This window comes from Stegostoma tigrinum, chromosome 32 (assembly GCF_030684315.1).
Source record: "Stegostoma tigrinum isolate sSteTig4 chromosome 32, sSteTig4.hap1, whole genome shotgun sequence".
In the NCBI taxonomy this organism is placed as follows: domain Eukaryota; kingdom Metazoa; phylum Chordata; class Chondrichthyes; order Orectolobiformes; family Stegostomatidae; genus Stegostoma; species Stegostoma tigrinum.
Genome location: NC_081385.1, coordinates 16,015,586 through 16,038,655, shown reverse-complemented (window position 1 = coordinate 16,038,655; position 23,070 = coordinate 16,015,586). Strand labels below are relative to the sequence as shown.

At 38.9% G+C, this 23,070-nt stretch overlaps 1 protein-coding gene across 1 annotated transcript in view; it reads right to left on the bottom strand.

The window, feature by feature from the left end:
• Positions 1–3,995: 3,995 nt before the first annotated feature.
• snx19b (sorting nexin 19b) overlaps positions 3,996–23,070 on the bottom strand; it is a 167,285-nt gene continuing 148,210 nt past the window's right edge. Inside the window, exons 10-12 of the mRNA XM_059638914.1 lie at positions 19,421–19,508; positions 7,523–7,647; positions 3,996–7,057 (exon numbers count right to left, since the gene is read on the bottom strand). Coding sequence (XP_059494897.1) covers positions 7,524–7,647; positions 19,421–19,508 — 212 coding nt within the window. The 3' untranslated portion in view covers positions 3,996–7,057; position 7,523. The remainder of the gene's footprint in view (positions 7,058–7,522; positions 7,648–19,420; positions 19,509–23,070) is intronic.

Below are 23,070 nucleotides of genomic sequence, written 5' to 3'. Positions count from 1 at the left end.
CACTTGCCCCCACACCTCCTCCCTCACCCCCATCCCAGGCCCCAAGATGACTTTCCATATTAAGCAGAGGTTCACCTGCAAATCTGCCAATGTGGTATACTGTATCCATTGTACCCTGTGTGGCTTCCTCTACATTGGGGAAACCAAGCGGAGGCTTGGGGACCGCTTTGCAGAACACCTCCGCTCGGTTCGCAATAAACAACTGCACCTCCCAGTCGCGATCCATTTTAACTCCCCCTCCCATTCTTTTGATGACATGTCCATCATGGGCCTCCTGCAGTGCCACAATGATGCCACCCGAAGGTTGCAGGAACAGCAACTCATATTCCGCTTGCGAACCGTGCAACCCAATGGTATCAATGTGGACTTCACCAGCTTCAAAATCTCCCCTTCCCCCACCGCATCCCAAAACCAGCCCACTTCGTCCCCTCCCCCCACTGCATCACACAACCAGCCCAGCTCATCCCCTCCACCCACTGCATCCCAAAACCAGCCCAGCCTGTGTCTGACTCCCTAACCTGTTCTTCCTTTCATCCTTCCCTTCCTCCCACCTCAAGCCGCACCTCCATTTCCTACCTACTAACCTCATCCCACCTCCTTGACCTGTCCGTCTTCCCTGGACTGACCTATCCCCTCCCTACCTCCCCACCTATACTCTCCTCTCCACCTATCTTCTTTTCTCTCCATCTTTGGTCCGCCTCCCCCCCTCTCCCTGTTTATTCCAGAACCCTCACCCCATTCCCCCTCTCTGATGAAGGGTCTAGGCCCGAAACGTCAGCTTTTGTGCTCCTGAGATGCTGCTTAGCCTGTTGTGTTCATCCAGCTTCACACTTTATTATCTTGGATTCTCAAGCATCTGCAGTTCCCATCAACTCTGCCAGTCTCTCACCACTTACAAATGAGACACTTGTCTCAACATCTCGGCCAATGTCCAGAAGGGGCTTGCTTGATGTAAAATCCAATTCATCAAATTTCTCACTATCACCCTCATCATTCTGGGGCTGGAAAGACTACCCCCCATATAAAAATAGTTTCATTGTAATGTCAAACATTCAGCTAAACATTAGGAATTTAGCAGTCAATGTGAACAACTTTAAGAGATTTTTGACTCATGTTCATCACACCACCAACAACAAAATGGTTTTCATTTTCACTTGTAATGATGAGAAAAAAATTGTGTCCATACCAGTACATTTTCTATTTGAGATATGTCTTTGCATAGGCAATTTATCAACTCTTAACTGTTCGGGTTTATGGTTGAAATGATCTTGTCATTTGTGATTTGTGGAATAAGAACAGAAAGGGACTTGAAGATTGGACAAAGAAATTGGGATGGAAATTGGCGAGGTTAGCCCATTATAATTTGTTGCCAAGTTAGGCTTAATGGTTGTCTAGCATTTAAAAATTCGACATCTAAACACCTAATGACTGAATGCACAATTTTGGTTACTGTTTTAGAACGTCTAAAATCAGACATAAAATACATTGCCAGGAACTAAAGTGGAATGCTTGAAACTAGGATACAATGTTGCTTTCTAGCATTTCTTCACATCATCTGAAGTAGTAACATAATGCTCATTTCATCTTATGAAGTTTCTATGCAAAACACCTCTGATGCTCTTATTGAAAATTTGCAATTATTTTCTCTAGTATTGAACCTGTTTAAACCCTGAGACTTAATAATTCATGAATGAAAGAATTAGTGCTATATCCCATTTCTTGATTAATTCTTATGCTACAAGTTTACTGTCCCTAAACAGAAGCTACCTTTTGGCAGAAGCCTTGAAGCATTACAGAAGTGTGAAAGGTAGATGCATTCATAGTCTTAGCCCAAATGGTATCACTGCCTTGGCAAAAATAATTAAAGAAGTTGGTAATCCTAAACCCTCTGGCACCTGACCCATTGCAGGGTTGAGACGCTGTTGTTCAGGTATACATTGCGTCCAGAGGCAGATGACTACTTGAGTGACTAGCTGACTGAAATCAGATTTTGAAGTCTTTCATGGCTGGAATGGAGAGATTAGGCCAGGTAAGGCCTAATCTATTCTCAGTCCATTTTTTTTCAGGTAGCCAGGTACCCCTTTAAAGAATTGAGGTGGATATAGTCTCAGGACAACTTAGGAGTAAGGGGTGTCCAGCATCCCTTCAGAGTTGGGGTGGAGGGGGAGGTCATACGTTTTGGGAGAGCCATGAAGAAGATAGTGTTTAAAAGGTGCATAAAGCCCTTGGAACTCTCCAATTTGTTATGCCCTGTCAACAAATCTCATTCTGTTGAGTGTCAGCAAGTCTCATATCTACAACAGTCAAAATGCATTTTTATGAATTAGGGGTGTTTTTCTCGGGGGGGGGGGCATCTGAGGGATGGCTTCCTTTAGGATATGGATTCAAGACACCGAAGCGAAGGTAAGGCACTTTTTGGGATTCTAAAATACATGCTTACGTGCAAAAAGTGTATAAACTCTTTGGAACTAGCAAAGCTGCTGTCCTGCTGTCTACCAAATTGGGACTAAAATAACTGAGTAGGTATTTCAGACAGCCTGGCCAAATAAAACCATTATAGGATTTGTGATGAGTGAGATTTCATAAACTTTCGTTTTCACAAACTGTGATTTTCACAGTGATGGGCAGCTCCAACAGCTCACTGAATGAAATTTTGGTTGAAATAAGTTTTTATGCATTTGATAAATTTGTTTACATAAAGGATCAGTTGAAACAATTTCAACACAGTGGGTATTTTTTGTATCATAAGTTTGCTGACACCAACTCTCCAATGATGATTATCGAGTGTGCAGTACTCCACAAATTATTGGCCATGGCAAGCATACATGCAAATATTAAGCCAAATTTTTCAAAAATAAATGTTCTATTTTGTTTAACTTTACTTCTCTCAGCTGATGTACATTCACTAAAGCTGTCATTATTTACTTATCACTCTTTTTGAAGTATATTTGAGATATCAGCGCTAATGTGCTTGATCCTCAATGTCAGCAAGTGCTGCCTTTTGTGTGTCAATGAGTGTTTTTTAAATCCCCAATAGTATCGTCTCCAAAAGGCGAGTAACATTATATTATATTGGGAAGCCTTCCTGATTTGATTTATTATTATTTGGTTTGAATTATTATTGTTACATGTATCTGCGTACAGTGAAGTTTTGTTTTGCATGCAGCACAGGCAGATAATACCATACAAAGTGCATTAGGGTAACGGAACCGTGTTTTTGCTCTATGTTATGGCCAAAGACAAGGTGCACAAAGAGTGAGACCAATGTTTAAATTTAAAATTTGAGAGGTCCAATCAGATGTTTGATAACAGCAGAGAAGAAGCTGTTCTTAATTCCCATCCTTTGTAATGTGAGTTGGTATGCAGAAGGAAAGGCAAAAGAGAATAAATGAGAGGTATAAAATGACACTGAGTTAGCACAGGTCTAGAAAGAAGATGGTTGGGTGCATTTGACATGTAATGGCCATGGGAAATAGGTAGATTGTCATGGAGGTATGAAGGGCCAAGGGGATGCGGGTACGTGGGCATAGTTTGGTATAAATGGGGTATAGTGAGTGAGGGGGACGAGTGTAAGATATGAGACTGTCTACATCTTTCCTGTTAAATTACAAATTCAATGCCAGAGATGCCAGGCAGGCATTCCCACCAGCGTGCTTCAGGAATCAGGCAGCTTCTTAGGTTCTTCCTTGGTCACTTGGCCTGACCCCCCCAAACCAGCCTGCCCTCCCAGCCCTCATAACTAAAAATCAAAAATACAGGTGAACATTTCTGTGTGTGTGTGTGTGTGTGTGTGTGTGTGTGTGTGTGTGTGTGGGGGGGGGGGGGGGGGGGGGGCTGTTAGGGAGCCACGCTTTCTTCTAACTCTGCATCCTCGTCCCAACAACAAAATTCAAGGCCACTATCAGTGATAGTGCTCACAATGATTTGATTAGAAAATATAAAGGAAATAAAGATCAGAACTTATTTTTATTCTATAGAATTTTAATGCACAATATACATCATATTTTACAAAATTCTACTGCAGAATCCTCCATACATACCTCTACAGACAGTTAGGTGTTATAAATCATGGAAGTACTCAGATTTTGAGCAAAAAAGATTTTGAGATCAATTTTAACTGTTCTTACTGAGTGGGAAGTGGGTGACAATGGCCTTACCACCTGTTTTACATTCTGCTTCATTTTCCTTCCTATTGACTTCAACGGGAAGGTTGTAAATTGTGCATCGAATCTGCTGTTGTCAGTTTCGCTCCAAGCAGGAGCAGTTAAAACAGACCCCATTAATTTAACGTTAAGAAGTCAACTATGTTTTATGTTTGGCAAGTTCACAATTCTTAGAAACAGCAATATTGCATTTTACAACTCGGATCTCTCAGTGAGCGCTTAAACGTTTCAGACAACAAAGTACAGTTACAGTCAAACATACACTATTTATGCAAACATACAACAGATCCATGGTTACCTGACATTATTCTGGCAGATAACAGAGACGTCTAACTGAAGTGTCACTTTGGTGAAACATCAGTGCTTTCAAAAACACCACGTACATCTGCCAGTATGGAGTTCCCTAATGCTCAACCAGAAAAGTGTCAATCAGATGCACTGTAAAGGGCCTTTGCTTTTCACCAAATACAATGCACTACAACAATATAGATATAGTTCATCAAATTATATTTATATCAAACATGATATCTGAACAAATTTCCTCCTCCTTAAATATGAATACAATTCTGTTTAACCTATTCTCTTAACAGAAAACAACATTTTGAAGCCTTTCGCTGTGGGCTTTAATGTTTCAAGCTTTAGTTCTGCCTTGGAATTTAATATTCTTTGCAAGAATAACGTGTTGGAAGAATGAAACATCAGGCAATTAAACATATGACTTGGTCAAAATGATGCCCATTTTAAGCAAAAAATGCTGTATTGATCACAGAAATAAAACTTCCGTCATTGAAATAAGCTTTGTGTACTCCATACGTGAAGTCATAAAACCACTTACACCCTTTGGGCTTGGAGGAATATTGCTCTTTGAGGGATTGGTTTAGACCAGAGAGCAGCATTTTAACAATAATCAATGTTCCAACTCAGGAAACGTACAGAGCCGAGGCTAACGCTTGGGCAGAACAATGGACCGAAACAGATGGAATTTAGGACAAGAAAAGGATCAGGTGAGAGAATAGTAGAAAACAGGGAGTCAGTTGTTATTTGCTGCTCTTAATAGCATGGATTTTTGAGTGTATGAGTCTCAATTTTGAGTATCTGGGTTTTAACACATATGGAAGAAGTAAAGGTTTTTTTTTCTTTTAATAAGGGAGAGCCAAGAAATACTTTGAAGTTTCCAGAACTTGGAGAACACATTTCTGCATATTTGAAACTCGCTGTTTTTGACACAATTACCTTGAGACTTGATACTTAACATGTTGAAGACAGTTAATTTCAAGAAAATGAGCTGATATAGGGAATAATTAATAAAGAGGAGACTGCGGATGAATATTTTATTTATGATTGGATGATAGGCACTATTTTTCATAAGAGAACATAGTTTGTTGGGCTACAAAGGCAACTTCTAAAATCTAACACAGAATTTAATTAAGGTACCTTTTTCCAACTTCAAGTTTATTCACATTTTTAAATAACTAGTTAATAAAATAAGCAACATTCATTTTGACTGCTACAGCAGATGGGCATATGAAGAACTGAAAAGGCGAGACAAGATCAACCAGTCAATCCAGCCTGTTGTACACATAAAATCTACATATAATACACACACATACAAAACAAATGTCATCATCTATTATGGAGAATATCAATTTTGGTGCAATGAGTAAACAGCAGCACATCTTCATATATTACTTAAAATGACTGATTAGTTTTCAGCCAAAGTACTATCATGATCAACAACACACAGTCCTTAATACTTCAGGAGGTATACTCCAAGCAATATAAAACACACACCTAGAACTTCAGCTTCTATATTTAAACATGAAATGTGCAAAATGTTCATGTGGTTCAACAAAGAAATTATGTAGCATTGAAACAAGGCTGCTGTAAGTAAAGCTTTCATTCCAACCATCTCCCAGCGAAAACAAATTGGAACTTGATTTTGATATCTTGTTTAAATTTAAATTTAAATCATTTAAAGCCATATTATAGCAAATTCATCACTGAAATGCACAGTTATCAGGCACCAAGTTATAATGAGGATGGAGTGCAGCTTTAGATCTTCAGTGGCTTGGCCAGAAAATTTATCAGACCTACTCCCTTTCCATGCGGTTACTCTGCTTAAAATACAATGGATTCTCCACTTAACAACATAAACAAATTCCCATGGTATGTCTGTGGAACTCTCATGTAATCACAGCTGGAATAAGTCTGACAAATCTCCAGCCCTTGCAACACTCTTAAGTGCTAAGTAATAAATTCACATTGTGCCATTCAGTGCTTGTATCTCTATTTTAGATACAGATGAATAAATAGTGTTAATTAGTGCAGTTGTGGAGATTGGCCTTGTTGGCACAGCCATAATAAAAGCAGCAAAAGGTATAAATGTGGTTGACTTGTTAGGTGGAAGGTTTAGAAGATTGTTGCAGAAAGTTTTGTCAAAGGCTTTTAAAACATTGAATGAATCCAGACCTTTTTAAAACTCACGTTTGCAGGAGAGCTGTGTCTCATTTTACTGCAATATTCAACATTCTAATCATTTTGAATTTCTTTGTACATCTGCTCAAAAACACCTACTCTCTACTCAAGATGGCCAGTACACCTTATATTAACAACTTCAGATCATATCTGATGAACAAAGGTCAAAGCAGCGCAAGATGATGTCTGATCATGCATTACAGACTTCCAATAAATAGTCTATTATTATATGCAGTCATTTTATTACGTATCTGAAGATGACATGTACAAAATTAAGATAGGATGTTTTCTTGCACACTGTAGTGCAAAAATATGTTGTTATACTTTGTTTTATCTGATCTCTGGTAGTGATGTCTATATGATACTTTTGTGACACATTTCCTTTGTATTCAGTCACTGCATGGCGATTACTTCTTGACCTGTTTGAGAAAAAAGGCTAAATTTGTTCAGGCCGTTTTACAACTGCTAATAATTAAACAAAATTCAACAATTCCTGAAAAAAAAGACCATTTATGTTCATTATTTAGTAGTCTTCAAACTAAAGTAATTTTACTCAACGAAATTTTGAATAGAAACCTGTTTGCATGGGGGTCATTAAACAATGGGGAAAAACTTTGGATCATAAGTCAACCAGCCTTCTTTCAAGCAACTACTGCCGTGTTCAGTGACATTACAGATAAATAGATTCATTAGATACTCATTTTGATTCACAAGACTATTCTAATAGCTAGAAGTGGTGTTATCAGATCTCATGGATGCTCTCTCTTACAGGAGAAGTGAAGAAATTCCATCTTAGGGCTTTCATGAAGGTGTGTGTTCCTACATGGATGTGATGCATCACAATTTCAATTCCATAAAGAAAATGCCAATGAGAAGATACTTACCTCAGCCCAGTAACTTCTCAGAACTGCCAGAAGCACAGGAAAGCAAAGACTTTTGAAATTCCTCACTGGAAGCTTCTGGGATCAGGAACTCTAGCAGTAGATCCCAGATGCAGTAGACCAGATGTCTGCAACATAAAAAGGAGGTTTCATACTAATACAGATACTGCTATAATGCAAAAGATTGTAAAGGAAATTAGACATTCTCACAGGAGTTATCGTCATAAATATTATGGCTTAGTGCTGTTGACACAGAACCTCATGTAATGGGGATCCAGGTGTGGCAGACACATGGCAGTTTGTCCATTAAAATGGTTGTATAATCATTTGGGTTGTAAATCTTTCAAATAAGCCCTATCACCAAATATCTAATGAACATGGAATTTTGCACTGGGATCACAGTGTTTCTTTGGTCCTCCATAGATTGTAATGCTGAAATCCTCCCAATTATTGTCACTCACTAATAATAAAAAGTATTCAGAATTGATAACAAAAAAGAAATGAAGACAAATATAGTTGAAAGAAAATTCAAGCAGAATTATGTTTTTCAGCTTTTATGCCTGCTTCGTTGGTCTTAAATTATTTCACGATTGATCTGCACCTCATACTAATAAGCCCCCTTTGTTCTCCTGATCATGCCAATATTAAATGTCTTTGAGTTACGTAAGACTGAGTCTCAATTGGTCCTCCTCCTACAGTCTTTTAGGAAAGAAAGCTTCAGAACTGAACTTGACATGAAGAACTACAATCTGATTTTACACTTGAATTGCATACTTGCACTTTAAGAATAGGCTTTGCTCTGGATGGACCTTCCAGAGTTGGCAGTGTCTCTATCTATGCAACTGAATCCTTTCATCATTTCATACAGCTAGCTTGATTACTCTTCCACCTTCTTCACTTAAGAATATAAGCCAAGCTTATGCAGTCCACTTCCTAACACAATCCTTGGAGTTTATGCATCTTTCACATGAACCTGCAGTGTATCATTCCTGAGGGGCAGTGCCCAGTGCTGACTAAAGCTAAAACACGACTTTCTTTCCTTTGTACTTCAACCTGTTTGAGATAAAGATCAATATTCCATTGGCCTTTCTTATTGCTCAGATTTTCAAAATCAGTTGCCAAGGGTTCTTCCACAGCTCCTTATTTTTCACTGTTTATAAAATACTCTGATTTACCTTACATGAGCTTGAAGTGGATTATAAGACCAGTATTACAATATCACCCACTCACTTCAACCTTTAGTGACACTCTTCAGAAAGAGTGCGCTATTTCCCCAAAACGTACCTGACTGGGAAAACTAAAGGAGAAAAATAATTTCTTAAATTAATGCAATCCCTAGGAGAACTCTGTAATGTGTAGGAAAGATGTCCTAAGAATAGACTAATTCTGCCCTGAAAACAGAGTCAACATACAACAGAATCCTGAAGGCTTCTTTAGACAAAGTGTTTCTGACGATTTCTAGACATACGTCAAGGTAACAACTCCACAGCAACTTGTTAAGAGATCTAAATTACTCTTTATCTGAAATTGTGCAAGGCCTTTGCTGAAGGAAGATTTGGGAATTTAGTGGAGTAAAATCAGAGCCATGTATTAATGGATACCAATGTTTCAGTAAGCTGAATTAACTGGGATATCAATACTCGACACCAAAATCAGACAAGTTTTCAAACATGTGTCCCTTAGAAAAGACAATAAAATTTAAATTTGAAAATTTAGGATGTATTGAATTGTATTTAGTGACAAAACAGAAGCTTTTGTTGTAATTTTTCTACTAGCAGCACTAATAGAGTTTATTAGTAGTGGAAGTTGTATCAGAGATTTAAACTAGTTTTATTTACATAGAGCTCCTTGAAAGTCGAAGAGTGTACTTCTTAAAAAAAATGAAAAATGTGCATCTGGATAATCACCCTTTATCCTCCAACACAGTAGAGAAAGAGTGTAAAGAAGTAAATTCATAATGTGCTTTTCCTTTAAATTATGGGAACCGAAAATTAATCCAGCTAATGTGATGGAATTGCCAGTGAAGGAAATCAATTTACCTAATGCAATGGATCAGAGAGGAATTTCACCTGCCATGGGCAAGGCAAGATCTGGCAACAAAAAAGATTAATACTATTATCCCAGAAGGAAGTTCAGCAACTAGTTCAGCTGCAAACTTGTGAGGCCGAGGCTGTATAAATTCTGGAAAATTGTTAATTACAAGTTGATAGACTTTATTGGAACAGCTATTTAATGCTATTAACTTGTTATCGACCCAACAGTTAAATTATGAACTAACCACACCAAGTCATACGTCTAATGTAATGAAATGGGAAGCCAGTTAGTAGTCTGTTTATTATACCATTTAACCATATCTACTAAATAATTGCAAATACAATGTCCAAGTTTAAATGCCAATTCTGATCATGACATTATTAAAGATCTGTGAATTTATGAATGTATAGTCTGTCTCCTTTGGTGATTTGACAAGAAAAAATTCATTCACTCAATAGCTTGCGCATATAACATTTGGAGCGTGTCATGTATCCACTTGCATACGCAAATTGGTTAATGTAAGACAGTTTTGTTTCGTCAAAGTTAGGGATCACTCAATCCCAAGTATATACTGGTTTATAAACCCTGATAGTTCCTTAAGTAGTTATAGTGAAGAAATTAAAAACTGTTCATGTACAATCCAAGTGTTTTCCGTGAATGCTTTTTTATAAGTTTCAAATTCTGAAATATAACTGGCTCCAACCTTGTACAGTAGAATTTTTGCTAATCTACATGTTGAAATTCTGTACACGAGGACAACAACAATCCATAAATGGAACTGAACAGCATAAGATTGTGTCTGGGTATAGGCAGATGAAAATGGAACTAGAGAACTTGAAACATAAGCTGTAGAAACACATGAGCCTCTAGTGTCTGCACTTTCTGCAGAACTGTCAACATCCAGCCAACTTCCATCAAAATCTCAAGCTGGCGTGTTAAAACTACACTTGGTCTGGATAATCTAAACTGGATGCAACTAATCTTATATACCCCTTCCCAAAGGAGTTACTCAGGCAGCCAAAGTTATAATCATGCTCATTGTGGACCCAAGTTATCTAATGTTATCCCAATGACCACTCCTTTGAAACAAGTCTTGATTTTCTTTTCTCAAGGCAATTTGGAGATTTAAGTCAGAAAGATGCATTAACTTGATGGGAAGCTTCTGCTCCACAGCCTTATTAATTTCATACGACTGGCAACGTGGAATGCGAACATCTGTTAAACTGCAACTGTCAACATACAGCGCCCAATCTTCTTGCAATTAATATATCTCTCATGGAGTATTTTCCCCAACGCAGATTACCTTTGATGATATTAGTACTTACGATATTTTTCAGTATATCTGTTATTTCAGGGAACTACTTAAGATGATCAGGTCAAGGTGGCTTAAATCCAGATAACAAAATAGAACATAGCGCTGGCCACAAAATACTGTCATCTTCATCCCTGCCTATACACAACCTGCAAAAGAAACAGTGGGCCAGAGATCTATTCTTATGCAACAAAAACAGGAAGTGCTGGAAAATCCCAGCAAGTCAGGCAGTATCAATCGAGAAAAAGCACAGTGGTTTGAAGAAAGGTCAGCAGACAAAACTTTAATTCTGTTGTCTCTCTACAGATGCTGCCAGATCTGCTGAGCTTTTCCAACAATTTCTGCTTTTGTTTTTCCAGCATCTGCAGTTCTTTGGGTTTTTTTAAAAAATATACTTAACTGCATTTGTCATTGACAAAGAAGTTGACAGTGCATAGGAGTGATCAGAGGATAATTTGTCGCTTTTCTGAATTTGTTCATGGGATGTGGTAATTGTTGACAAGGCCAACAATTATTGCCTATTCCTAAAGTGACATGGAGAATAAGATGGATGGTGAGCTGCCTTCCTGATAGCTGCAGTCCTTGGGATACAGGGGCTTCCACAACACTGTTAGGTCGGGAGCTCCAGGATTTTGACTAATGACAATGAAGGATAGGTGTTATATTTCAGATCAGAATTATAGTTCCAAGTCAGGACATAGAACATTACAGCGCAGTACAGGCCCTTCGGCCCTTGATGTTGCGCCGACCCGTGAAACCAATCGGAAGTCCATCTAACCTACACTATTCCATTATTATCCATATGTTTATCCAATGATCATTTAAATGCCCTTAAAGTTGGCGAGTCTACTACTGTTGCAGGCAGGGCATTCCACACTCTTACTACTCTCTGAGTAAAGAACCTGCCTCTGACATCTGTCCTACATCTATCACCTCTCAATTTAAAGCTATGTCCCCTCATGCTAGCCATCAAAAGGGTCTCACTGTCCACCTTATTTGATCCTCTGATCATCTCGTGTGTCTCTATTAAGTCGCCTCTTAACCTTCTTCTCTCTAATGAAAACAGCAAGTCCATCAGTCTTTCCTCATAAGACCTTCCCTCCATACCAGACAACATCCTGGTAAATCTCCTCTGCACCCTTTCCAATACTTCCACATCCTTCCTATAATGCAGCGACCAGAACTGTACGCAATACTCCAGGTGCAGCTGCACCAGAGTTTCGTACAGATGCAACAAGGCCTCATGGCTCCGAAACTTAATCCCTCTACCAATAAAACCTAACACACCGTACACCTTAACAACCTTATCAACCAGAGTGGCAACTTTTAGGGATCTATGCAAGTGGGCACCGAGATCTTTCTGCACATCCACACTACCAAGAATCTTACCATTAGCCCAGTACTCTGTATTCCTCTTACTCCTTGCAAAGTGAATCACCTCACACATTTCTGCATTAAACTCCATTTGCCACCTCTCAGCCCAGCTCTGCAGCTTATCTATGTCACTTTGTAACCTACAATATCCTTCTACTATCCACAATGGAGGAGAACTTGCAGGTGGAATTGTTTCCATAAACCTGTTGCCGTTGTCCTTCTGGTGGTTCAGGTCATAGGTCTGGAAGGTGCTGTCAGAGAAGCCTTAATGAGTTAGTTCACGGTACCTTACAGATGGTGCATATTGTTGCCACTGTGAGTAAGTGGTGAAGGAAGTAAATATTGAAGGTGGTGCTTGGGTTGCCAATCAAGCAGGCCACTTTGTCTTGGATGGTGTCAAGCTTCTTTAGTGTTGTTAGAGCTACTCATCCAAATACATGAACAGTATTTGAATAAACTCCTGATCTGTGTCTTGTAGATGATGATGGCAGTAGGAAGACGACAGAAAAGGAGTTACTTGTCACATGTTCTAGCATCAGACAGCTCTTATAACTACCGTGTCTACACGGACAGTACAGTTCAGTTTCTGGATATTGACAGTGGTGATTTAGTGACAGGAGTAACATTGCATATAATGGGGCTATGGTTAGATTCCCTCTTTTTGGAGATGGCAATCACCTAGGGCTTGTGTGACACAAATGTTACTTGCGACTTATTAACCCAAGTCTGGATGTTGTCCTGGTCTAGCTGCTTATAAATACAGACTACATCAGTATCTGAGGAGTTGCAAATGGTGCTGAACATCATCCAATCATCAGCTAACATGCCCACTACCAACCTTATAATGAAGTGAGGGTCACTGATGAAGCAGCTGAAGAGATTTGGGCTTTGGACCATGAGGAACTACTGCAGTGATGTTCCGGGGCTGAGATGACTGATTTCCACCAAGCGCAACCATCTTCCATTGTGCTAGATTTGATCTAAGCAGTAGACATTTTTCCCTCAAATTCCTATTGACATTCCCATCTACTTCGGGTAGCCTTTCATTCGCTTGCATCATAAGAATCTATCTACAGGTGCATAAAAAAAAATACAAAGATTCTTGTTCTCAAAATGTGCTGGAAGCAGAGGTCCAAGGTTTCACTCTGAGAGGTCGGCTTTGTATAGCAATTAGTTTTGCTATATACAGTCAAATGCTTCCTTAATGTCAAAGGCAGTCACTCTCACTTCACCTCTGGAGTTTAGCTCTTTAATCCATGTTTGAATTGAGGCTGTTAATGAGATCAGAAGGCCAGTGGTTTTGGTAGAATCCTCACTGTGCTTTAGTGAGCAGGTTATTTTGTTGCAAGTACCGCTTGATAGTTCTGTTGACGGCCTCTTCAATTACTTTGCTAATAAACACAAGTAAGATCAGTGCTCTGATCGCAACATTTTACAATTTACACAAATGACTTTGAAGAAGGAACTGCAGGTATTATTGCAAAATTCACTGATGACACAGGAATAGGTAGAAAAGTTAGTTGTGAAGAGGGTGTAAAGGAAGCTATGAAAATATACATTGGTTATTTGAATGGACAAAGACCTGGAAAATGGAATATCGTGGGGAAAATGTGAAATCACCTTTTTGGGCAGAAAGTATAAAGAAAAATCTAAATGGTGGGAGATTGAAGGGCTCTGAGGTTAGAGGGATCTGTGTGTTCTAAGAGTGAGCAGTGACTCAATTGAAATATACAAGATCCCGAGGAGTTATGGGAGGATCTAGAACTAGGAAGTCACTACTTTCAAGAAAAGTCACTTGTTTAAGTTAGAGATTAAGACAACTATTTTTCTCTCACAGGACATAGAACAGTACAGCACAATACCACAATGCTGTGCCGACCTCTCAGAGTGAAACCTGCTTCCAGCACATTTTGAGAACAAGAACCTTTGTATTTTTTTTTATGCACCTGTAGATAGATTCTTATGATGCAAGCGAATGAAAGGCTACCAGAAGCAGATGGGAATGTCAAGTTGAAGGTTGTAATCAAATCAGCAACGAACTTATTGAATGGTTGCGCAGACTCACGGGGCCAAATAGCCTACTCTGCTCATAAAACCTTTGATCATAGGTAGACAGATACAGTAGTAACTGCCAACTAAGTGGGCAGTCTTAAAGATCTTTAACACATCATCCAGCAAATCCAAACTGCAGACCTGACACAAATCATATAGTCATGACATGGAGGTGCTGATGTTGGCCTGGGGTGGATAAAGTCAGGAGTCACATGACACCAAGTTATACTCCAACAGGTTTATTTGAAAAAACAAGCTTTTGCAAGGTAGCCCCTTCATTGGGGCTTGTTTCAAGTTGTTTTCAGTATTAGAGACTGGTGTCTCCGCAAAGGTGTATTTTTCTATATTTTGTAATCAATGTCAACATTAAGACTGCTTAGGCTTACTGTGAAGTTCCTCATCATTTCCCTAACAAGTCTTAGGCCCAGGTACATAGAACAACGCAATAATGGTAACCGTTTGGTGTTAATTGCCAAGACCACACAACAAAAGTGTCCAAAGGCTAGACGAATACTTTCTCAACATGTAATACTTAAGGTCCTCAATGGATCCAACACTCCTTTTCAATCATTCTGATATGATACCCAGAAGTAAAATGACAGTATTCTAATTGAATGTAAAAGGGAAATAACAATTTCCTAGAATTTGAAGAGAAAGGTTCCTCAGGCATTGAACTGTATACATAAAATTCAGCATTATTAACAGAAATCCTGAAATAGTTATGTATTTAAAGATTACAGAGGAAATAGAAAAAAAATGCAATTTATTCTTGATATGAAAGGCGAATGCTAACGTAGTCCTCAAAGGTTTAGAAACAAAAAGCAGACTTGGAACATATGGTCCAGTTAGATTGACAGGAGACGTGTATGAAATCTTGACAGTTCTTTGAATGCAACTGAATTTTAGCTTCAGCCCAAAATAAACGAAGTATTTTCCATTAAAATATAAGTGAAATAATGAAGACTTGACTACCATGCCAAATATTTACTGTAAATGATGTCCAACACACAGATTTAATTGGCAGTAGGCTTTCTTTCCAAGGCTTGTGGATGATATCCAACAAGTTTAAAATGACTTTGCATTTGACCACATTATATATACATGCATGCAGTCACTCATGTAGATAAGCACATAAACTAAAGACATGCTAGTATGCTGTATCACAAATTGGTTAGATTTCTCTACTCTAACAGATGTAATTAGCAGGCTTCCTTAGTATCAATATTTAGTTTGAAGGCACTTTGCACTATGAAAACACAGTGCAACTTGATTTAGCATTCAATTTCTACTAAGCTATCTTGGGGAGGGAAGGAGGGACTGAGAACTGGAATCGGTGCAACCACCCACATCTTGCCCAATTCTAGTGGCTATCTTAAAAGCTTCACAGTCAAGAATCTAGAAGTAAATAAGAAAAAACTGAGCAATAATTAAGCAGTGAGTAACAAATCTTATTCATTTATAACGATAATTTCCATAGAACACAAGAACTTGTAAAGTCCCAACAGATAAATCAAGTTCTTTGCATTCTTCGAGGAACCAAAATATATGAAGAATTACTGTCAGCATACTGTAATTAGTATGACTTTCAATAGAGTGTTAGCAGTTGACCTAATCTCATTCAAGATATCTAATTTTATTTGTTCCCCACATTTATTATTTAATTGTAATTAGGGGTCTAAATTATGCTTTTTATCCAGGGTTGGACAATGATAGGTATTTTTTAATCAACCTGTTCAGAGATGTTATTTCATACCTCTGGAGCAAATGGGACATAAACTTGGGCCTCTCTTGCTTTTCGTTTTAATTTCTCCCCTTCTAACAATTGGTTCATGCTCTACTACCAGAGAAGATACCAGCTGTTTAATGAGTATCTGTTAGGCGGATAAAGCCTATTCAATTCCTAAGTTTTCAAACAGTACAGCAAATGGTGATGCATTAATAAGACAGATAATAAAGGGAAAATAAAATCAGTGAATACAAAAATTAGGTAGCTAATTAAAGCCTATTAAGACTAGCAGGACATGATATGTTACCACTGCAAAAACATTGGAAGCCAGTGTGGTTTACTGCAAATGTATCTGCACGAGGCATTTGCAGCTCAAACAGCTTTGGCTCAGAGTTTACAAGCCAGAGGCTGAACTACAGGCTCAGCAATGCATCAGGGAGGGGCAAAGCTTCTATACATTTTAATATACATTGTTTTCTGCAGCAAAGAGCAAGAATCAAAAAGGCTGTGTTGCCTGCCGCTTAGTAGGGTTTTGCCACAGGATGGGTGTGGAACTTTCAGTGGGAGGCGGCCAGATCCTGTCATCATGGTCTGAGTAAAGCAGCAACGAAGGCAGCTCAGGGAAACAGGTTCTACAGAACAGATTCTACAGTATGAGAAGTTAGACATAAAATTAACCAAAATCTCAGAAGGTGATGATGTCTCGATGATTACCATATATAAAGTGGCATATAGCAAATAATATTAGATAAATGAATACACAGCGCAAAGACTGGCAGTAGAACTGGGTTCCAGTTTGGGCAGCACTGGGGAGATTGGACAAAAGAACAAATCTGGAAGTTTGAGGTACATCAAAAAGTAGATGCAAGGCAAAAGAGAAAGATTTTATTTAGCAAAATGATAAACGGATAATTTCAGGAAAGGTTACAGAGTAGAAATCTAAGAGAAAATCACAGTTACGGCTAGAGATTACAAAAATGATAGAAGTTCTATTTTCAATGCACAGTCAGTGTTGAACCCGCAACAAGTAGTAAGCATTAGTAATTGTTGAGCATTGCTCTTTGAATTCTGAGTTAGTATATACTGCACCGTTTTGCATTTCTGCTCAGAACATGCAATTCACAAAAACTGATTCCTGTCCGACCATATGTAAGGTTCAACCATTCCCTACTGAAGGTTTACATTGGTTGGAACAAATTGTGAAGCAGGTTGGGACTCAAAATAAGTGGGGCAAAGGAACAAAAGGCCACATTGCTCAAGTAAACATGACATATAGTGATGCCGTACTGAACCTGGACATCTTGTTGTGCTTTCTTTAAAGTCAAATGCAAGTCATCATTGGACATATTTAACAAAGGGCTACAAACAATAAAGACAACAAAACTTTTATTTCCAGGTGAAATTAATGTACTTCAGGTGCACATAAAGGGGAAATGAAAGAAACTGAAGCACAGTTAACCTGATTTGGTAGAATAATGTGGATTAGATCTATTTCCCTATTGATTTTATTTGAAAGAACCCTAAAAAGTAGAGTAATGGATCAATAATCTATTCCACATCAGGCAATATTATCTCACATATGGGTATATCGACGCTATTTAATTGCAATCTAGCAGATGACTGCAGCTAGAAAATATGTTTACCATACCAAATATTTAAGTTCTACCCACATCATTTCCAGAAATATAAGACACACACAAATTATGTCTAGATTTTTTTCCAACGAAAATTTACAAGCCACTCCATGAGATATATTTTTTAAAATGTCTGATTAAGCTCAAAGTTATTTTAAAAAATACATTCTGCACTTTGGCTTTCGAAGACTCAGCTAAAAGCAAGGCTTTTACTTTTATTTTCCAGTTCTGTGAAACTCCTCCCACACTGTTGATGACATGAACTTGTAGCCAAGAATACAGATTCAAATAAAAAAAAAATTGAATACAGCTTTTGTGCTCAGACAAGAATTGGCAAGGTAGACAATGTTACTACAAACATTTGTATCAAGTTATATATGGAGTAAATTTCATATAATTTGAAGCTGACTGGGTTCTAATACTGCCTAGAACTATTCTGATTTCTTTTTTAACATTCTAATAAAGGCAGTCGAGTCAATTTCCATCCTGAGCAGGTGCAGCTCACACTCTCTCAAGATCCCATTTTGTCTCATGAACCTTGGTCTACATCTTGCAGGAATGCTGCCTCCAAATTTGTAGCCAGTTAAAAAAATCACAGTAGGTGGTTTTCTGATGAGAAGCTGGCAATTTTTATGTTGCTACCTCATTCATACTGAAAACCAGGGCAATAAAAGAGGTCAAACCTGGGTCCATTATTTCTTGCTTTATTAAAATCATAGAATCAAGCAATTCTTTTAGTGTGGAAGCACTGAGGTCACGCTGATCCTCTAAAGAGCATCCCACCCAGACCCATTCCCTCACCTGATTCCTGAGACCCTGCATTTCCCAAGGCCAATCCACCTGGATTGTACACCGCTTGGACACTACTGGTAATTTAGCACGGCCAATCCCACGTATCCTGCACATCTTTGGACTGTGGGAGGAAACTGGAGCACCTAGAGGAAACACTGCAGACATGGTGAGAAAGTGCAAAGTCTACCGAGACCATCACCTGAGGCTGGAATTGAACCCAGGTCCCTGTTGCCAGGTCACAGTCAGACAGCAGTGCTAAACACTACACTGCCCAGTTGTTGCTGAGTATAATCCTGTTTCTTTATAACTCCATGAATCTGAACCCTGCCTTTTATTGGACCACTGTTTTTGCAAAGAAAACTCATTAGCTATAAAGATCTCTGGGAAGGCCTGCCAATTAAAAGATGCCACATAAATGCAGACTCACTGACAAAGAAAAAGAAGTGAAAATTGTGTCACGCTGTATGAAATCATTCTGTAATGCTGCAGTCTGTACTTGAGCTATCAAGGTTCTGTGTTGCTTGTGGTCATCTAACACACCAGTTTCCTCAGTGGAAGCTTAGCAGCCTTACACACCACATCTTAGGCCATGGGAGTTGCACTGCATAGAATGCAGAATTAGGCAGACAAAACAGGTCAGACGAGGGTTCGCTCAAAGCGAAATTCTTAATTATTCCTCTTAAATTATAGATACTTCAATCATATTTTTCTTGTATAACAACAGTATAAATGTATTCAAAAGGAACTCATTGAATCAAAATTTTCTCTCAAGGTATACAGGTTGGCTGGAACATTACAAATCATTTCAAGTTGGCACTTAATCCTTTGTATACTGACCCTCAACTGCACAGAAAACTGAATCCAGGATGCTATATTGAGATGCTGCTGGGCCTGCTGTGTTCGTCCAGCCTCACATTTCGTTATCTTGGATTCTCCAGCATCTGCAGTTCCCATTATCACTGCTATATTGAACTAACCTGTTTATCATGGGATCTTGCAGAGACTCCAACACTAGTTGCCAACTTTTCTTGTAACCCTCCTCACCAAGAATTTCAGGAACCAGAGCTGTCAAATACAAGAGAAAAGTTTTATCATCAAAAGGCATGTAAGTGGGCCTTAATTAGATTACACTTGTTCCAAAGAAAAGATTCTTCACAGTTCTGTGTATCATGATCCAAGACGATCAGACATAAAAAAAACCTTTAGAACTTAATGCTTTCAAAACTTCTCTTCCTCGGCAAAGAAATTTTAGTACAAACAAGATGATTTTAGAAACGGAAGCAGAAACCAACTTTTCCAGTAAAAATTAGAAAATGAAAGGCAATAATCAAGAAAACATTCATCATTTGCAGCTAAATATGCATCCATACTCAGTGGGCAATATCTAGGTCTGATTGAACAGATGACCCAGCATCAATAATTCACAATTGAGCTAAGCTGAAAGGCAATTCTGCCACTTAAATCCTTCCCAGTCCTCATGAGCAACGTTCTGCATATGTGTCAACAATTAACAGAGAGGAAAAAAAGACACTCTTGACGACTGTATCAAGTGAGATTCAACAATTAAGCAAATAAATAAGTACAACAAGCTCACTGCTTCAAAAATCCAAAACAATTCTAACCGTGCTGAATTTTAACCCACAACCATGTCTGTTTTTCACTCCCATGATGTTTATTTTTCCTATACTGAAGGTGATGATGTATGATCAGCAATATGTCACAGGGCTGAAAGACTCGCCGTATCACCAAAGTGATTATTCTCCCCAAATGATGTTGGATGGTAGTTAAGTACGCAATTTGTGTGCAGTCCAAATCATACAATGTCTTCAAACAACTGCTTTCAACAAACACTACAAACAAAATATCTGCCCTTCACAAATGCATGTAGTTCATGCTGATAACTGAATTGAGAGAACAGGATTGGAGCGATCACCAAGAATGAGAGCAAAAGGTGGCCAATGATCACAAATTGTCATTGCGGCGATGTCAATGTAGCTTAGAGGAAACTGCCTGGGTAATTTAAACTTCCAATGAGCAACTTCTCCGCTCCCAAAACCCTCTGTGAATATCTCTGACTGATCAATTCCATGATACTTACATAAATAGTTACCCAGGAAGCGCCCGAATAGTTTGCCAGGCAGTGTGAGACAGATTAATTCCTAGTCAAACACCTGGAGAGCTACAAACTGACCACCAACAATCATGAACCTGACCCTCCCCCAACCTGACTACCCCCGGCCTTATTACTCCTCCAACAACTTAACTGGTCTGCCGATCCTACACAATCCAATCCAACTGGGTTGATTGGATTGAGCACCATGTGAGCACCTTGGCCTGACTACCCACTTTCCCAACTATCCCCCTTCCCCACTTATCAGTCTCACACACATATCTACATAACCTCTTCACCCATCTACACTACTCCTTGACAGAGGTCTCCATCTTCTCTATCCACCTAGTTATTCATTGACCTACCTCCTCTTCTCCATTACCCATCTCATCTACCTACCCATTCAAACACTGGATCTTCAAGCTTACCATACAGCAGCTAATGTCACTAAAGGGAGCATGTCCTGTCTTTCCTCCAATCCACTTTGAGTCAGTGGAGTTCCCCAAAGAATGTTGTGCTGTACTATACTGTGAAAACCACACTCTGAAGATTTCGTTGTGGAATGGTCAGAGAACTTAAGCACTCTACGGCAATCTGACCATCATCACTACTACTCAGAAGATTGGGGTTATAAAATGACACTTGTACTACTGCTCACCAATTGCACTGACAAAGCAGTTAGCTTTAACTTGCACCTTTTTCCTGAGGTAACTGGGATTGATTGTAATTTGACTAATTGCCCTTCAGATGGTGGTGACGACTGACTTCATGAAATGTTGTAGTCCATTAGGTTTAGGCCATGATAGGAAAGGAGTTCCAGGTTTCTCATCCAGAGTCAGTAACAGAATGTTGATATAATTCCAAGTCAGGGTAGTGAGATACTTGGCAGGGAATTAGCAACTGGCAGTGTTCCCATACATCTAATAACCCTATCCTTCGAGATGGAAAAATTCATGGACCTGGGAATTGGTATTAAAGGAAGAGTGGAGAGTTGCTGTAGTATATTTCACATATAGTACACTTTACTGCCATTCTGCATCAGCAGTAGAAGTATTGGGCAGCACAGTGGCTCAATGGTTAGTATTGCTGTCTCAAAGTGCCATGGACCAGGCAACTGTCTGTGTCAAGTTTGCACATTCTTCCTGTGTCTGTGCAGGTTTCCGCCAGTGCTCTGGTTTCCTCCCACAGTCCAAAGATATGCAAGTTAGGTGAACTGGCCATGCTAAACGGCCCGCATAGTGTTCAGGGATGTGTAGGCTAGGTGGGTTAGCCACAGAAAATGCAGGGTATGGGGATAAGTAGGGGGATGGGTCTGGGTGGGATGTTGTTCGAAGGGTTGATATAGGCCTGTTGGGCTGAATGGCCTGTTTCCACACTGTAGGGATTCTATGTTTTTTGTGCTGTTTAAGGTGGTAGATGGGGTGTTATTCAAGTGTGCTGTTTTATCTTGATGGTATTGAGCATGTTGAGAGAGTATTCATGCTTTGGGGAGTCAGTATATGAGTTACTTGAGAAAGAAAATCAACCTCAAAGCGCTCTTGTACTTGCAATGTGGCTAATACAGTTCAGTTTCTCATAAACAGATGAGAATTCCAAAGATGTCTTTGCTGGAGGTTTCAGTGATAGCAATGCCATCAAGTGAATGCTAGATTCCTTCTTATTGGAGGTGGTCATTGCCTGGTATCCGTGTGGCATGAATTCATCATGATGAATTATCATTTATCAATCCAAGCCTGTATGCTGCCTAGATCTTGTTGCATATGGACACAGAATGTGAAACGTCACATAGTACTGAATACTGAACAATCATTATTGAGTATCCTCACTACTTATCTTGCAGGTAAGGTCATTTATGATGTTTGCTACCTTGAGGAACTCTTAATGCCAAACTTGGTAGTTACTGCCTTGCTATCAACTCTCACCTTGTCTCTTGAATTCAGCTGTGTCCTTGTATGGACTAAAACCACGAGGTGTGCTTCAACTATCACTGACTGGAACAAATTATAGAGCATAACATTTATTCAAAACTGAACAGCTGTAATTTTTGCTGAATTTTGTCAGATTGATTATTGCCATTTCTAGTCCCTGAAAATATTAACCATTCAGTTCAGCCAAACTTAAAAAATTTAAAAAAACTTTCAAAAACAATGCCATCTAAAAAACAACCATTGATCAGAACAGGAGAAAGAAATAGCTCTTAGCCACACCCTTGTACTACTAGAGCAGTATTTTTAGGTATTTATAAATGAAATGATTTCACAAAATCACCAGGTTTTGGTCAGGAAAGACAGCAGTCCATACATCCAAAGTGAAAAACTGAAAAAATGCAGATGCCGTAAATCAAACAAAAACAGAAATTGCAGGAAAAGCTCAGCAGGTCTGGCAGCATCTGTGCAGAGAAATCAGAGTTGGCATTTCAGGTTAAGTGATCCCTCCTCAGAACTGACAATACATAGAGTCTGCAGAACAAACCATCCACACTGCATCAATCATTATCTCTCAAAGCTGTTAGTTAAA